The 17159-nt window shown below is 45.2% G+C and overlaps 3 protein-coding genes across 5 annotated transcripts; all 3 read left to right on the top strand.

Annotated features, from left to right (window-relative positions):
* The first annotated feature begins 52 nt into the window (after positions 1-52).
* Positions 53-6512, top strand: ppig (peptidylprolyl isomerase G (cyclophilin G)). Of its 2 annotated transcripts, XM_028979091.1 has the most exons (13): positions 53-171; positions 627-693; positions 761-835; positions 960-1067; positions 1348-1392; positions 1483-1570; positions 2727-2756; positions 2845-2984; positions 3709-3892; positions 3980-4210; positions 4300-4384; positions 4621-4772; positions 4856-6512. In XM_028979091.1, exons 2-13 carry the CDS (start codon positions 633-635, stop codon positions 5964-5966), a joined length of 2310 nt encoding a protein of 769 aa, XP_028834924.1. In that variant the 5' UTR covers positions 53-171; positions 627-632; the 3' UTR covers positions 5967-6512. The 2 variants fall into 2 exon arrangements, with proteins under 2 accessions (XP_028834924.1, XP_028834925.1); XM_028979092.1 differs by lacking the exon at positions 627-693 and having other exon boundaries at positions 70-171.
* A 118-nt stretch (positions 6513-6630) lies between these two features.
* On the top strand, positions 6631-7961 carry phospho2 (phosphatase, orphan 2). Its single transcript, XM_028979094.1, has 2 exons — positions 6631-6872; positions 7047-7961. The coding sequence occupies exons 1-2, from the start codon at positions 6752-6754 to the stop codon at positions 7781-7783; spliced, it is 858 nt and encodes a 285-aa protein (XP_028834927.1). The 5' UTR covers positions 6631-6751; the 3' UTR covers positions 7784-7961.
* A 765-nt stretch (positions 7962-8726) lies between these two features.
* ssb (small RNA binding exonuclease protection factor La) lies at positions 8727-12772 on the top strand. Of its 2 annotated transcripts, none has more exons than XM_028980968.1 (12): positions 8727-8851; positions 9256-9328; positions 9751-9854; positions 9960-10134; positions 10227-10334; positions 10430-10533; positions 10733-10804; positions 10921-10963; positions 11041-11178; positions 11404-11590; positions 11672-11782; positions 11872-12771. In XM_028980968.1, exons 2-12 carry the CDS (start codon positions 9272-9274, stop codon positions 11964-11966), a joined length of 1194 nt encoding a protein of 397 aa, XP_028836801.1. In that variant the 5' UTR covers positions 8727-8851; positions 9256-9271; the 3' UTR covers positions 11967-12771. The 2 variants fall into 2 exon arrangements, with proteins under 2 accessions (XP_028836801.1, XP_028836800.1); XM_028980967.1 differs by lacking the exon at positions 8727-8851 and adding an exon at positions 8894-9140 and having other exon boundaries at positions 11872-12772.
* The last annotated feature ends 4387 nt before the right edge of the window (positions 12773-17159 follow it).

Below are 17159 nucleotides of genomic sequence, written 5' to 3' on the forward strand. Positions count from 1 at the left end.
TGAACTTTAAACGCTCAGTTTAAAGAAGGACCTCGCTCGTTACCCAGAATGCAGCGCGCCTCGCCATCTTCGGAAAGCCGTGAGGCGAGAGGAGGGAATTTACTCTCGCGTTTCCTCCTGTTCGTGTTCGAATGGTCACGTCCCCGTGACCCCTGCGTCGGACGCGAAACGGTAAAGCTCCTCGGTCGCACCGCGGCGTCGCGAAGCGGCCGGCGCGTCGCTCGCTCGGCTCGGTCGGGGGATAAGATGGTAGCGGGACTGTAGCGCGGCCGCCCGCGGAGGATCCAGGCCACGGTGCAGGAACTGAGGCCGGGTCGGCTCGCTAGCTCCAGATTCGCAGCTCCCTCGCGTCCCTGATTTTGTATTTTACTCTTATCTGCCGTACGCAGTGGACGCTGGGCTCCATACACGCTACGCTAAATGCGGCGAGCCGGGGCGGCGGGTCCGCGAATGAATGGACGGGGGGGAAGCTAGCGGCGTCGCGGTTCACCGGAACACGCTGCGTGCTGCGGCCGCACATGCTCAGTTGTGACTCGGTACCGCCGAGCGGGTCGCGTCTCGGCGCCTTTTATTTCCTGTGTGGGGCTTGTGCTTCTGACTGAATACGGTTGTTCGTGTCTCCGCAGTACAATATGGGGGTGAAGGTGCAGCGTCCTCGCTGCTTCTTTGACATCGGCATCAGTAATGTTATCGGTAAGGTTGCGCGTACGTGCTCTGGGGTTCTGTTGCCGGTTCTCGTTGTAACTATTTCTTTTCGCAGTGGGCAGAGTCGTCGTGGAGCTGTTTTCAGACGTTTGCCCGAAGACTTGTGAGAACTTCCGCTGTCTCTGCACTGGTAAGGCTCGTCTTCGCCATACCTTCACACTGCTGTCTGCACATCTGTTTAAATGTTCCTTTGACACAATGTTGTGGTAGTGGCTCACTTTCCATGATTGAATGTGCTCTTCTTTGTCACCCAGGTGAGAAAGGAGTTGGCAAAGGCACCCAGAAGCCATTGCACTACAAGGGGTGTCTCTTCCACAGGATAGTGAAGGATTTCATGATCCAGGGTGGAGATTTCAGTGAAGGTACTTTACTTGGTGTGCTAATTCCTTGCTCCCCAAGTCAGTCATTTTCTCAGGCCTTTCTGATGGGTCGTTTTTGGCCCAGCCAGTCCCATAGTTCATCGGATGGATTTTTCATAACAAGGGCCAATTTCCTCTAGGATGTATTATTTATGAATAGGAAGTCAATTATAATTTCATACTTAATTAGAATTGTTTGTATTGTGCTTCCTGTTACAGCTCTAATTTAAAACAAGAATTTGTAAAATGTAAAACAAAGGTTTGTGGTATTGTGCTCTGGCAGGCAATGGCCGAGGAGGGGAATCGATATACGGAGGCTTTTTTGAAGGTATGACTTCACACATTTGGAATTGCAACTGGAACACTTATCCATGTAATCCATGCACTGTGAACCCTATTTCTATTACATTTCTTTTAGATGAAAGCTTCACAATCAAACATAACAAAGAATTCCTGCTGTCCATGGCCAACAGGGGAAAAGACACAAATGGTTCTCAGTTCTTCATGTAAGTCTAACGTTGGAAACTAATTAAAGCTGTAAAGCAGTTGCATATATACAGTATATCACAAAAGTGAGTATACCTCACACATTTTTGTAAATAATTATAGTTTTCCTTGGGATGGCTCTGAAGATATTTCATTTTGATGCAATGTAATGTTTTCAGTGTACATATTATATAAAAAAAAAAAATCTGTCCCTTCGAGGAAAATTAAACACACGGCCATTAATGTCTAAACCGCTATCAACAAAAGTAAGTACACCACTAAAGTGAAAAGTTGGGCCCAAACAGTCTATTTTCTGTCTATTTTCCACCATTGTTTTCCGGCACTGCCTTGGGCATGGAGTTCACTAGAGTTTCACAGGTCACCACAGGAATCCTTTCCACTCCTCCATGACTACATCACAGATGGTGGATTGTGGAGATGTCCCACAGATGCACAATAGGGTTTAGGTCTGGAGACATGTTTGGCCAGTCCAGCACCTTTTACCTTCAGTTTCTTTAGCAAGGCAGTGGTCGTTTTGGAGGTGTGTTTGGGTCGTTATCACGTTTGAATACTGTCCAGCGGCCCAGTTTCTGAAGCAAGGGGATCGTGCATGTTTGCACTCGGCACTCATGTAGCCCCAAGTGTAACTCGTTTTGTTAAACCGCCGCATGGTCTTGGCCACCATGCTGCAGCTCAGTTTCAGGGTGTTGGCAATCTTCTTAAAGCCTAGTCCCTCTTTATGTAGAGCAGCCATGTTTTTGCACTTCTTTGCCACTGCAGTGACCAGTATGAGAGCTAAAATAAAACTAAAGCGCTAAGTTTAACTCCCCAACACTGAGTCACATGACACTGGAGAGGGAAAATGGCTACTTGGGAATAATTTGGACATTTTCACTAAGGGGTGTACTTTTGGTGCCAGTGATTTAGACATGAATGGCCATGTATTCAGTTATTTCGAGGAAACAGCAAATTTACACAAGCTGTACAGTGACTGCATATGACTCACTGATACAAGGTTGTCCCAAGGAAAGCTATAATAAATATTTACAAAAATGTGAGGGGTGTGTAAGATATTGTAGTTTTTGTATGTGTATGTAATCCAGGGCTTTTTATTGATATGTAATGCATTGTTGTATTTAAAATATATTGTCACCTAATACCTGATTCCTCTTTCAGAACCACAAAGCCCACTCCACATCTTGATGGGTAAGTTGTAAATCAGTTTATTCAGTTCAAGTTCAGTTTAAGCCTAGTTTTAATCACCCTGATTGTTTCCAATCTGATATTTTCCCAGAATTCACGTGGTTTTTGGTCAAGTGATATCAGGGCAGGATGTCATCAGGACCATAGAAAATCAGAAGACTGATCCCAGCAGTAGACCATACGCTGAGGTTAAAGTCATGAACTGTGGAGAGCTCATTCCTAAGGCTAAAGGTCTGTATGGTGCTTCAAAAAAAAAAAAAATATATATATATATATATATATATATATATATATATATATATATATGCAAAGCATTTCCCTTGAATTGTTTGTCATGGATCTTTATTGTATGTGTTTGCAAGGGGGGGACCATAAACAAAATGATGAGAGAACCTCAGATGCTCTTGACAATTGTAGCTGCTGGAATGATTGTTGAGTTGCACAGAGCTTATTTCTAATTAAAAAGATAACTGTTCCGTAGCTCAAGATATTTTAAGGGCGTTCAAGACCAGAGAACTATTTGTGACTGCAGTTTGCCGTTTAGATTCACTGAGTACACACGCTTAGTGGGTCAGATTTCTTATTTGTGTGCAGGAGCAGTAAGGGCCTGGGTGGCAACCTCCGTCGGTCACACTTTTAGAATATTGATGGCCAACCCAACGAGGGATGGACTTGTGAACTGAAACAAATCAGTTTTCAGAAATATTGGGGGACTGCCCCTTGTAGAATGTACCTATGCTAATTAAAATGGCACTTAAGGTTGAGCGATGTGCACTGCACCTCAGGATGACGACTGCTGAATTCCGTACTAAAGAAACTTGCTGCGCTTCTTTGACTGGTTATTTTCGGACTGTTTTTTTTTTTTTTTTTTATTCCAACTTACACTCAAATTTCTCCCTGACATCTTTAAGCTTTTTACATCCAGTCTCATGGAGCCAACTTTCTCATTTTACAGCCAAGAAAGACAAGCGACGCAAAGCATCATCTAGTGAGAGCGACAGTGAGTCTGATTCGTCCTCTGACTCTTCTTCAGACTCAGAGGAGTCTGAGAGAGAGTCAAAGAAACAGAAGAAGAAACACAAGAAGGAGTCCAAGAAGAAAAAGAAAGACCAGAAACACAAAAAGAAAGATAAAAAAGGGTTTGTGTTGCCACACCATTTAATTAGGAAATGCAACTTATTAGCAAATTTGTATTCTTACTCCAGAGTATATAATGTTATCTGCAGGTCAGAGGAGGAGGAGGAGCAGGAGCAGCAGAAGCAGCATGAGGAAGAAGCTGATGCTCAGCCTGTCTCAACAATCCGTCCAGAAGAAGTCCCTCCCATCCCGGAAAATCGTTTCCTGATGAGGCGGAGCTCCCCAGCCAGAGAGGAGCCGGAGAAGGAGAAGAACAAAAAGGATTCTGTGAAAGACAAATCAAGGGAGAGGGACAGAGACCGAGAGAGACAGGGGGAGAGGTCAGGCTCTCAGAATCTGTATTTTATTTCCATTGTAACATTTGCTGAGGGATGCATTTAATTTGGGAATTTTGTGCATTGCATTCTAGGCTTCTTACGAACTCTAGACAGCCTAACCGCACCAGACTGGTGATGACCAAGTCAGGACGGAGGATCAAAGGCAGGGGACCCAGGGTAAGAGCAAGAGGGAAAATAATATTTCATGGACTTCCCGAATGCTTATTGCAGATGTCGTGCTGACTGCTCCAAGACCTCTTCACTCCTGATGATAAATGTAGTCACGTTTATTGTTATATTGCGGTATCTCGTGGTGAACGATCTATTCACAACCCTAGTTTACCTTCTGTCGCCCATCGTCTCTGTGTACTTGTATATGGTGAGATGACAGTTGACTTTGATGTTTGTTCCAGCGTTACCACACACCATCACGGTCCCGCTCTAGGTCATGGGATCGATTCAGGCGCAGCGAGACCCCTCCTCACTGGAGACAAGAAATGCAGCGAACGCAGAGAATGCAGCGAACACGAGCGGCCAGTCAGGAACGCTGGATCAAGGGAGACAAGTATGTGGATTGTGTTCACAGGCACACACATACAATTTTTACATTTCCAGATAACGCTAATTGTCTTTTACTTTGTTTTACAGAGGTGACATGGAGAAGGTGAAGACTGATACTGCAGATGAAGCAGAGAAACCTAGAGAGCGAAAACATGCAGAAAGAGAAAGAAAGAATTCAGAAAGTAAAAAGGAAACTTCACAGAGCCCCTCTAAACACAAAAACAAAGAAAAGAAGAGCCGCCACCATCGCTCTAAGAGCAAAGAGAGAGATGGACACAAAAAGATAGATGGAGAGAAAGACAAAGAAAACAGCACACGTAAGAGGAAAGTCCGAACACGCAGCCGCAGTAAGAGTACAGAGAAAAAAGGAGAGGGGGACCAAAAATGCAGCAAAGAGGATGAGAAGCAGGGCCGTTCCCGTAGCAAGGACCGAAAAGAGAGGGATGCAAAAGAAAAGGAGAGAAAGTTGTCTTCATCAGCTGGAAAAGATCACGTCGCAAGTGAAAGCAAAGAAAATACCAAACAGACTGTGCCTGATGACAAAGACAACCTGAAGGATGAAACAGAGGGAAGAAAAGTGAAAAACGGCGAGAGGGAGCGGGGTCAATCAAGAAGCAAAGAGAGAGACTCAAAGCGGAAGTCAAGATCCCGGTCGAGGGGGCGGGGCCAGGGAGGCCAGTCCTTGGAAAAGGGACGTGATAAAGGGCGGAGCAGAAGCCGTGACCGACAGCGCAGTCGAGACAGGCGCAGCAAGCGTTCCGAAAGCCGGGAAAAGGACAGAGGAAGAGGGCGGGACAGGGAGAAGAGGAGGAGAAGTACAGATGACTCCAAAAACAGAGATGGCAAGAAGGAGAGACGGTCAAGGAGCAAGGACCACACTAGAGAGCGCTCCAGAGAACGCTCCTCTCATCAGCGGAGGAGTAAGGATAGGGAGGAGCGAAGGAGGAGCAAAGGTAAAGAGGAGGAGAAGAGAAGGAGGAGAGAGCGCAGCAGTAGCAGCAGTGATGATTCTGACAGTGATGCTGAGAAAACCAAGAGCAAACACAAGAGGAGCTCAAGCCCATCCAGACGAAGGCCTACCAGCAGAGACAGGGGAAAGGAAAGAAGCCCAGAGAGAAGGCGCGGAAAATCCTACAGCCCTAAGAGCAGAGACCATCGAAAGAACGAGAAGAATTCAAGCTCCAGCGACAGTGATTAATCTTGAGTGCATCCATCCCATGCAAAAGGGCTGCAAGGTGGAAGTTGGCCCAAGGTGCAAATGTCGATGTTAAGATGGGGAGACGGGTCCCCAGTAAGGTGGACAAAACTCACATACACATGCAGCGACTCCACAATAGTCAGAGTTGTTTTAGACATATCGTTTTAAACAGTCAAGGACAGAAACCTGGGGTATGTGTGTTTTTTTTTTTTTTTTTTTTTTTGGTGTTTTATTAAATAGTGCAGCCAAACCTTCTGTTTTTCTTGGACTGTGCAACATCTGAAATCCCTGATATTTTTCTATCGATGTAATAAAACTAAATTGCAAAGGCTACAAGGAAAATAATGCAGTTTCGTGTACAGTGACGGTTTCAGGATTATACGTCCTGTTGCGTGCTTGTATCGATTAATTGAATCTAGTCACGTGGAAGCGCTGATTTGGAGAGTACATGTTTTTGTTTTTTTTCTACATAAAGGCAAACTGTTTGATTTTGACTTGATTTTGTTCGAACCATTTAACGTAATAAACATTTTATGTTTAGATTTACTACCTCCGTTCCTGTCTGCGTCAAAAGTGTCGTCCACGATAAATTCGATATAACCCAGTTAGGTTCTTCTGCAGTCCGATTTTTATTCGGAAACTTCAAGCTGCTGGACTCAATATAAAGTCTACGCGTCTCACGTAGTATTTGCGTTCTTGGGGCAAGTTGCGACGCGACCAATCATTTTCAAGATCCTGCGCGGCCGCGTGTCCAATCCCGAGGTGGAGCCGGAGAGGTTCGACCAATGGGAGCGCGGGGCGCTAGTGCGCATGCCCACCTCAGTCCTGCGTCCCCGCGGTCGAAACCGGTCCCGAAAGGAAAGGAGACGATATCGAGTTCATCGCTTTTACTTTTGGCCATACGCAGTAAGTATTTCGTTGGGTTATTTTGTACCTCTGGTACGAATTGTGTGTGTGTGTGTGTGTTGTTTTTTTGGCGCAGTGATAACGTTTTTAAATACAAGCATCGTCAAGATGTAGGAAAAAAAAAAGATCTGTAAGATCTGCACGACCGGCCGACTTGTCGTTATTTGTTCGCAGCTATGAAGACATTGGTCGTGTTCGACTTCGATCACACTCTGGTGGATGACAACAGTGACACGTGGGTGGTCAGGAGTACCCCCGACAAGCGCCTGCCTGATTGGCTGACGAGCTCCTACGAGAACGGCCGCTGGACCGAGTACATGGGCCGGGTGTTGGCCTATATCGGCGACCAGGCCATCGGGCCCGATTCGCTGCGTGAGGTCATGGAGACGATACCGTTCACCGATGGCATGGTGGAGCTCTTGACCTTCATCGCCGAACACAAGCGTGATCTCGACTGCATCATAATCTCAGACTCCAACTCCATGTTCATTGAGTGGATCCTCGGGGCAGCCGGGGTCCAAGCTGCAGTCGACGAAGTCTTCACGAACCCGGCCAGCATCGACGGCCGTGGCTACATGGTGGTGCGCTGCTGCCACTCGCACGACTGCAGCCGGTGTCCGGTGAACCTGTGCAAGAAGAAGGCCCTGCAGGACTTCACGGACAGCCAGGGCGAACGGGGCGTGCGGTACCAGCGGAGGTGCTACGTCGGCGACGGCAGGAACGACCTCTGTCCCGTCGAGTGCTTGAGCGAAGACGACGTGGCGATGCCGCGGAAGGGGTACGCCCTGGAGCGACTGCTGTCCAAAGTCGCCGCCGAGGACGGGGCGTCGTTTCGGCCCCGCGTCGTGGGATGGACGAGCGGGAAGGAAATAATCGCGGAGCTGGACGCGCTCATCGGTCGAGCGGGCTGAAGACGCCGCAGGGTGGCATGGACGGACCTCACCATCCCCTTGCGAGTTAATGGACCCGCCGCCTGTCTCAGGGAATCGATACTGCTAATGGTCATAGTGAATTTTGTGTTTTGTGGATGTTGTGGTGTGTACCATATTTATCCATCTACGGTTTTCAGATTAAAGCGTGTTAGACATCTATGGCATTACGTATTTTGTAATAAGTGAAAGTGAAGCGATTGTCATTGTGATACACAGCACAGCACACGGTGACACAAAGAAATGTGTCCTCTGGATTTAACCATCACCCTTGGTGAGCAGTGGGCAGCCTGGACAGGCGCCCGGGGAGCAGTGTGTTCTTTGTTCAGTAGCACCTCAGTGGCACCTTGTTGGTTCAGGATTTGAATCCTTCCATTCCTTACCTGCCAGGCCACCACTGCCCCAGGTCTGCAGCCTGTCACAAAAATCTGAGGCTTATTCCATGAGGGTACCATGTTTAAACCACTTGAAACCGTACAAAGCTGCAGCCCAACAAAGTCTGATCGCTGAGCATTCCAATGTGGCCTGAGAGCCATTCATTTACATTTACAGCATTTATCAGACGCCCTTATCCCAAGTGACTTACAATCAGTAGTTACAGGGACAGTCCCCCCCTGGAGCAATTTAGGATTAATTGTCCTGCTCAGGGACACACTGGTAGTAAGCGGGACCTGGGTCTTCTGGTTCATAGGCGAGTGTTTTACCCACTACCATTACAGATTTCTTAAGGAGTGGTGAAGGCTAGAACTTCTGGTAATAAGTCGTCCAGAAATGTTTAAAAAATCTCTAACGCAACGCATTTCTAAATTATTGGCTACATTTCCAGCCACTAGAGAAAAAAAAATCCGCACGGTATTGTGGGTAGCGCCTCCATGAGCGTCTGGCCCGCCTGCGCCACCTCGGCCTGTCCGGCAGGGGGCGCTCCCGCGCAGCGCGCAGGTCACGTCGCCACATAAATGACGTACCCGGCAAAAAGCGCGTGGGTTTGTGGGAGAACTCGAGGAAGGGACGCACGGGCTTCGATTCGTCCAAGTTCGCCTCAGTGTGGAAGTAAGTGCGGAGGCCCGGCGAGTTTTCAACGCTCTGGCGTGGCGGACGTTCCCCGACGTGGCGTGGCTCGCTTAAACTCATTTTCTCCACACGAACCACGCTAGTGGCGCGTTTTGTTAGCTAGCGAGCGTCTGGTGGAGGTACGCAGGTAGCGGGAGCGAACCCGACCAACGCGGGAGTTACTTCCGTCCAGGAAGGAACTCCTGGGGAGCATGATGCGTACCCAGCCTGAACTTGCTCGGTCGCAGGTTTACACGCTGCATTCGATCCACGCAGAATGGCCGAGCAAGTCAGTGGAGCGGAGGGGTGGGGGAGGGCAACACGTGGGTCGCAGTGTGGTTCACTAAAACGTGGTAACCCCGTCTCTTTCGACCCCTCTCTCTCTATGTCTTTAAATTCCACAGCCACAGTGCAGCTGAAATGGCTGGGAATCAAAAAATGTCTCCCCTCGAGAAGAAGATTGCTGATCAGATTGAGGTAATGAATAGTGCGTTGATGTATGTGGCGATGACGTCACCGTGGCGTCTTCTGTTCAGTAGGTGACAGGGACACACACCCTGGTGACACACAGTGTTAAGTGTCTTGCTCAGGGACACAATGGTAGTAAATGGGATTTGAACTGTTGCTGAGGAAACGTAGTGATTACTGTGATGACTGTTTTGTTTTATGTTTAAAAACATAAGTGTAATATTTGGTTATGTTTGCAATATTTGCTTATTGGTTCATTGTATACTTGAATTTTTGCAATCTAGCAGTCACTAAAGCATTTCACTTCATATCATACCGTGTATGACTGTGCATGTAACAAATAAAATTTGAATTTGATTAATGTGAGGAGCCTGTTGGTTGGTAAAGAGTATTAAACGGCAGTGTGCCGTACTGCTGTTGTCTGTCTGCAGTACTATTTTGGCGACCACAACCTTCCTCGGGACAGGTTTTTGAAGGAACAACTGCAGGTGGATGATGGCTGGGTTGCGCTTGAGACCATGCTGAAGTTCAACAGGTAAACGTCTTAAATAAATAACCTGACTGCTAGTTAGCTGCAAGCTTACCATAACACTTGAGACTGATAGGTCAAGGTGTGCTTTAAACGTGGTCTGTGTGTTAGGTTGAAGACTTTAACTTCAGATCAGGCAGTTATTGTGGACTCCCTGAAGAAATCCCAAACTGGTCTTATCGAAATCAGTGAGGATTCTACTAAAATCCGGCGTTCCCTCGACAAGCCGCTTCCAGAACTGAACGATGAATACAACACTGCAGTTAAGCACAAGTCTGTCTACATTGTGAGTACAGTAAACCTTCATAAGTAGACACTGGGTTTCTTTTAGTACTGTGGAATTATTCATTTCTTTTTCTTTTTTTCTCCTCTTTTCAGAAAGGTTTTCCTCTAGAAACAACCCTGGATGAAATTAAGGACTGGCTCAGTGATAAAGGCACAGTTGAAAACATCCACATGAGGAAAGGTCCACAGAAGACCTTCAAAGTAAAAATTTTAAGCCTTGCATTGACCAATTCAAATCATTAGCCAGTGTAGCCTCTATGGTAATAATGATCAGAATTTTTTTTTTTTTTTTTCAGGGATCAATATTTATGGTCATGAACTCTGAGGAAACAGCCAAGGAGTTTGTTGAGTGTTCAGATGCTAAGAAGTTCAAAGAGCATGACCTGATTGTACTGATGAGGTATGTTGTTCATTGTGTGTTGTGTTATGTGAACAAAACAATAATGGCATAAACCACTTGAGTTATTTGGAAGGATCATATGCACAATGATCCATTTTTTCATGTTTCCTCAGTTGGGTTTATTTCAGTGTATGCTCATTTTTTTATAAAAAAAAAAAAGTTTATGCATAGTTCCGTGTTTTAATGTATTTTTTTGCAGAGACGACTACCACACCAAGAAAACTGAGGAAAGGAAAAGTTCTCGTGCTGAGGCCAAGGCTAAAGCAAAGAGGTAAGTCGTGTAGAGCTGTTCTGACAACGCAGTTCAAAATCAGTTTGTTCAGAATGGCACTTAACAAAAATTCACCATCTGCATTTCACAATTCCACAACTCCCCGTCCTCCCCAGTGAAAAAGAAGAAAACCAGAAACAGGCAGAACAACAGGAGATGGTACGTTCTGGTTTGTTTGTTTGTTTGTTTTTAATAACCCCTCTGTTAAGTTCTCTTTGTGTGTGTTTGTTGAGTAGAAATCATTGGATGAGCATAAGGGCTGCCTGCTGCGCTTCTCTGGAGATTTGGGCCAGATCTCTAGGGAAGACTTTCATGAGGTGTTTGCTGGCCACGCTGACATCAAATGGATTGACTTCACCAGGGGGGCGAAGGAGGTGAGGTCCATGGTGTCTAGTCATCGGTCGTATGTGCTTTGTTCACCTAGGTTTGGGCCATCAAATCGCTCTCCTGTCCTGCTGTTGCCCTTGTCTGCCATGATGCAATGTGACTGAGATGGATCATTTGGATGAATATGATTTTAATCAATCTTCAGTGAATGGCTTGCTTGGTTTAGTAAAAATGAAATGTTCTTTCCATGATTGCTGATTTCTCTGCTCCAGGGAACGATTCTCTTCAGGTCCAACGCAAAAGAAGCTCTTGATAAAGCGAAACAGGCAAATGGTGGCAAGCTACAGGTGAAAGAGAAGGATGTTGAGTGGGAGGTGCTGGAGGGCGACGTGGAGATGGAGACTCTGAAGAAAATCATCGAGAGCCAACAGGAGTCACTCAACAAACGCAAGGGCAAAGGTAGGAACGTTCTGCTGCAGATGTCTCATACGTCACTTCAGGTGGTTAAATGGCTTCTGGTGTTTTACCTTGTTCGTGCAGGGGGTCAGAGGGGAGGACGAGGAAGAGGGCGGGGTGGGCGTAAAGATAGAGGAGGACGAGATCATCCACAGTACCAGGGCAAGAAGACCAAGTTTGATAGTGACGGTGAAGGTGAGTTGCCTGACACAAACATGTTCTTCCCACAGGTTATATTGCTAAAATGTTTATTTTGTGTTCCATTTTTTTTTTTTTTTTTGCAGAAGACCCTAGCCCAAAAAAGAGGCCCCTGGAGGAAAATGGGAAATGTTCAGAAGAGCCGGCGGCCAAGCAGGCCAAGAGTGAAAACGGCTCTTAAGGTGGCCTGTGGTGTGCATCACTTTTTACTGTATAGTAGACATTTAGCAAAACACAAAGCAAGTCCCTTTGCTGCAGAGGTAGTCATTTCCCACCACACTGTGTTTAATTCATAAGTGAACATTTCAGCCTTCTAGTGAAGGAAGGAATTCTAGGACCAGCTGAATGCAGCCATTTGGAGATCAAATATGCTAAGTACCTTTTCTTTAGTAAATAAATTCATGAATCAGTTTCATAAACCACACGTTTTCAGTGAGATTGTTGTAATCCACAGTTGGTAGGAAATATTCCCAGCTTCTCATTGTTCTGACCTTTTTACATTGTACTTCTCAGTTTCCTAATTGCATGTTGTTTTGGAATACTGTTTAACACAGAAATGCCATCTCATTATTAAACTGCACTTAAATGCAGCTGTTTCAGCCAGTGAAGGGGGGGGGGTGTCTACATTGGCCCTGAAAGGTTGTGGCATCTGAAGATACCGGTCACGTACACCATGACTGCAATATTGGTTTCTAGGGCTTCTGACTAGTCCACATGTAATGATGTCCCTGCTCCAGGAGCTATCAGCTGAAGCAGCAACCATGCTTTTGGGAAGCGTGCCCCACTTTGTGTTCTAAATCTTTGCATAGGAGACTGCAAGAATAATCTCACACATAAACTTTTAAATGTTTTTTCACATTTCTCATTTTCTTATTTTGAGCCTTGTGGCCTGTGAGGAGCATCTGTTGGTCAAGTTAAGTGCCATTTTTATTTTAATTTTTAAAAAATCTTTTTCTTTTTTTTCCCCCCCTGAGTAATCAGTGTGGTAGGCACTTGTTTTCTTTTTTTTTTTTTTTTTTTAGTTGATATGTGTGACGTGTATCTGGCAATATATTGTACTTTGAATTAAAATAAACTTAAACATGCTTTAATGTGGTTATTTTGCACTTTTTTTTTTTTTTTTTTTTTCTTTTAAATTCACAGTTCAACTGGCCAAAGCTGTGCTGCTATTATAAGATGGAATTATGTTGAGGGTTTAAGAAGACAATGCTTTTGAAATATATTGTATTATTCTGCACATGAAGTATATTATTTTCAAAAATTTTTTACTAAAATGATGTAAGATTGCAACCAGGGATGGTGTATGGGGAATATGTGTACATGTGCTGAGCAGAAATAAAGTGCCATCCACAGGGAATACAAAAATATTAAGCTGATGCTGGAGTATTGTTCCCAATCTTTGGTTTACCATCCTGTTTCTCCATGTTCGGACTCATTGGATTGGGTTTTGGGCGGCATTGCTTTTTGCTGTCAGAGAGGTAATTGTGACCCCTAGAGCTCAGTCTGGTTTAACTTGTGTGCTAAACGGAGAAGTAGGCCAGTAGAACCAGAGAATCTATTTGTAGAACGTACCCTTCGGTAACGACATAATGACGGTCCGGTTATTTTGCCCCCCCCCTCCCCTTCCCTGTTCCTTTCATCCCTCTAATGGCTCGTGACTCCCGCTGACCTGCAGTACCCCGGCAGAGACGATAGGTGTGGCTGTAGTCCCGTGAATGCGGGATCTTTTTAACATGCAGACAGTGTATCTGAATGGCTTCACCTCATAATTGGTAGGCATTTCTCAGAGGACATTAGCTTCTCTCTCTCGCTCCCTCGCTCTGGCTGTTTGACTATATAATTGACTCTCAAAAAAATTACATAAACCCACTGCTGCCGGCTGTCACTCGTCTCCTTTGTTTCCGTGTCTGGCTGATTGTTTTCCACCGGTACAGTATTTTTTCGGCCTGCTGGACTCGTGCACAATGATGTCGTACGCTGGGATGAGTTTGTTTCGCTGAGCTGTTTGTTCATGTCTGTTTTGATCTATTTGATGCTTTATTTGAAGGACAGCGTTTGTTAAATGCTTGCCATTCCAGATGAAGGTCAGTTTTCAGTGGGGAAATCGAGAATTACGGCATTTGCCGTGTATTAGCGTCTATTATTACTGTTATAATCACCACCTGCAGTTGTAATAATAATTTGTGTGTATTTGTACATTTTTTTCTTTTTTGACAGGTACCACACAGAGGCAGGATTTCACTACTTTTCCCGTGATAAGAATAAAATCCTCACTCCCCCTCCACCTCCTCCTCACGTCTATCATTTGCATTTTCGTCAGTATTTTTCCATCTCTCACGTCACGTTGTGGCTCTAAAAACAATTGCTCTCCAGAGGCACGTGCTCAGCCACAATGGCTGTTCTAAAACTGTTGATGTTCCCAGATACGCACCACACACACACACGGATCGCTACACTGTGCATAACAATAGATGTCCTTTTGCCTCTGAAAGTCAGGCGTGTCCTCTGCGGCTCCACCAAATGTTACGCATTCGGTGAAGTGTAGTCAGATGGGACATTTTAAATGACCTGGCAGGTTATAACTGTTTCAAGACCCTTAAGAACCTAAATCCAGCCCAGCATGCAGAGGAATATTTTTCTTTTGGAGGTCCCTCCATCCAAACATTTAAGATGCTTTTTTCTTTTGTCTCTAATTAACCTGTGTTACTTCCATTCACTAATTTAGGGTTGCGTGAATTGCTCAGAGTACAGTGGGAGTAGTAGGATTAGTAAGAAAGTATTATTACTTGGCTACTAGAGAAGCCAAGGCCATAATAAGAATCCATTTCATAAGCAGGTTATGAATAATGCTCAGATCAGCACCACCACTCATCCTAACATGGCATGTTGTCCTCGAAGCCCAAATCTTCAGGGAGAAGGTTGGATAAGCTGCAATAGGAGCACGAATGATAGCGACATGATGGCTTCCAATTAGGACTCTGTCAGGGATGATCAATATTTCCCACAGTCCACTAATAGGCTGTGGGCACAGTTTCCGCTCTCCAGCAGCATCTTCCGGGCCGTCTGAAGACAAATGTGGATGGTAGGTGAGGAAGATAAGGGACGGGATGATTGGAAACAGCACTTCTACAGGGAATGGTTTTACCTGATGAAGTGTTGGTGAGGGGAAAATGTTCGGTCGTTGGGTTCATGTTGCTAAGTAATGAGATAGTTGGTGTTTTGTTTTGCTTGGTGGTTGAATAGTATTTATTTGATTGTAGGAATTATCTCAGCTGAATAAGAATAGGTTGTTTTATGGCTAGCTGAGCTGTGGAACTCTAACCTACACAAAAGCACTTAACTTTTAAGGCCTTGTTGAGCATAAGTTTGTTGAGCATAAGTTTTTTCACTCCAATTTGTTGGCCAGCAGTTAACTGAGAAAGCACGTAAAACCTAATCATTAATGCAGGACAACCGGTGTGTCCTGCTTGTGTATAATTCAGGGGTCCTGATCCCCCGAGCGAGTTGCACCTTTGTGTGTTCAGGACCAAACACTCGTGTGAATAGGTGCCAGCTGGGGGAACATCGCGTAAAGGTTCTGCGTATCACAGTAAACCCCATAAATGAAAATAGCCTTGACGCTCGATTTCAAATGTTACTATGTCGGTGTGTCTTATTTAATTAATTAAATGTATTTATTTATTCATTATTCAGAATAATATGCTGACTCTATGATTTGATATCGTTGACAGAGATGTACATATGCTGATGTCAGCTATAAAAATGCAATGATCTTCAGGTGTGGAGGGAGCTGTCTAATGTAATGAATTCATGTCAATATTTAATAGCAAACATCAATGACCTTGCAGAGATCTGTGAACACGCCTCTACTTTCTTCTGCTTTTTTGTTCAGCATGTTAATCGTGTCCTATGTATAGGTGAAGAAAGTGTGTGTGTATGTGTGTGTTTGTGTATTGAGCTGCTGTGAGTGTCATTGACTGCCATCTGTAGATGGGTAATTACTTGTTTGTCCCCTCCGTGTGTCACCGCTGATTAATGAAGTGGTTTATATCATGGCTTTATGTAAACATTATTTACCCACATGTCATATGTGATGGATAGATTGATGGATGTATTTTAAAATGATTTAAGTGACCCAGATGGCAGCCAGCCCCTGCCCATGCTAATTCATCCAGATAGGATCATGTTTTCTTGGTCTGTGTGATGCGGTCAGTAACTTCAGTCGTTGTGTCTGTAGGTGCAACTTAGGTGTTTAAGGAGTTTATCTGCCACCCCTTTCTATTATGACACCAACCTCGCAGGGGAACCTATTGTTTTTGGTTCAAAGAGGAAAGAGTGATCTGTGACCCGGGTTTTCCTGGCAGATTTCTGCTGGCCTGGTCATCTTGGACGTACGTATTCATGGTGTCTTTTTGATTAGTGACTGTTTGATTTGAGAAATGAGCAGGATCTGACATGACTCATATCTCTTAAGCCCCCCATGACAATATTAATAGCCTTGTGGAGATATGGCCAATGAGGATTTGACAGAATAAAAGATGCCTTTATAACGAGTATTGCAATAATCGGAAATGAGATGTAATAAACACGGGCCAATTTTTCATAAGAATGCCTGTGTGTCATTCTTTCTCTTTAATTCCTACTCTTCTTTCTTTCTGGGTTTTCTCTGTTTGTTGGTGTCCTTCATAGGTTAAATTCCACCCTTACCCCTCAATCTCTTCTCTCTCACACAGCTTTGGTGATGCAGAACAGGTAGAACAGACCAGGATCACCTGACCCACATTTTCGGTTGGTCAGCTTGACCAGTAGACAGAGACAAAGGTACTCTACACGACATTACACACACACACACACACACACACACACACACAAACCATGTCAACTCGGCCCTCCGACATTCTGTTTCCACGGCAACCCTCTCCCGCTCGGAGGGGGTGGGGGCCGACGGGGTGCTGCCTCAGAGGCTGTCAGCCAGGATTAGAGCGCGTGGAGATCCTGTCAGAGTGTGTTTCTGCCTCATCATTAGAGCTATTTACTGACACCTCCGCTCCCATCACAGAGGCAGAGACAGAGGGGGAGAGAGAGAGGGGAGTGGCAGAAAAAGAGAGAAACAATTTGTCCTCTGCTCACAAGGTCGTTTGTTTCCGGGCGGCACCCTTAGCTGGGTCATCCGAAACTACGTCTGTGACTAAAGTAGAAAGATCATTTCCGATGAATCACCACTGAACACCTCTGCCATACCATTCACTTCTCAGTCAGCGTGGTGTATTCATAAAAGTCACTTTACTGAGAACCAGGACCTGAGGAATGGGTGAGGGAAACTGAGAAGGTGCCAGAGACATTGTTTTTTTTGTCCCTAAACAGTTCCGTTCTC

Source organism: Denticeps clupeoides, chromosome 5, assembly GCF_900700375.1.
Source record: "Denticeps clupeoides chromosome 5, fDenClu1.1, whole genome shotgun sequence".
In the NCBI taxonomy this organism is placed as follows: domain Eukaryota; kingdom Metazoa; phylum Chordata; class Actinopteri; order Clupeiformes; family Denticipitidae; genus Denticeps; species Denticeps clupeoides.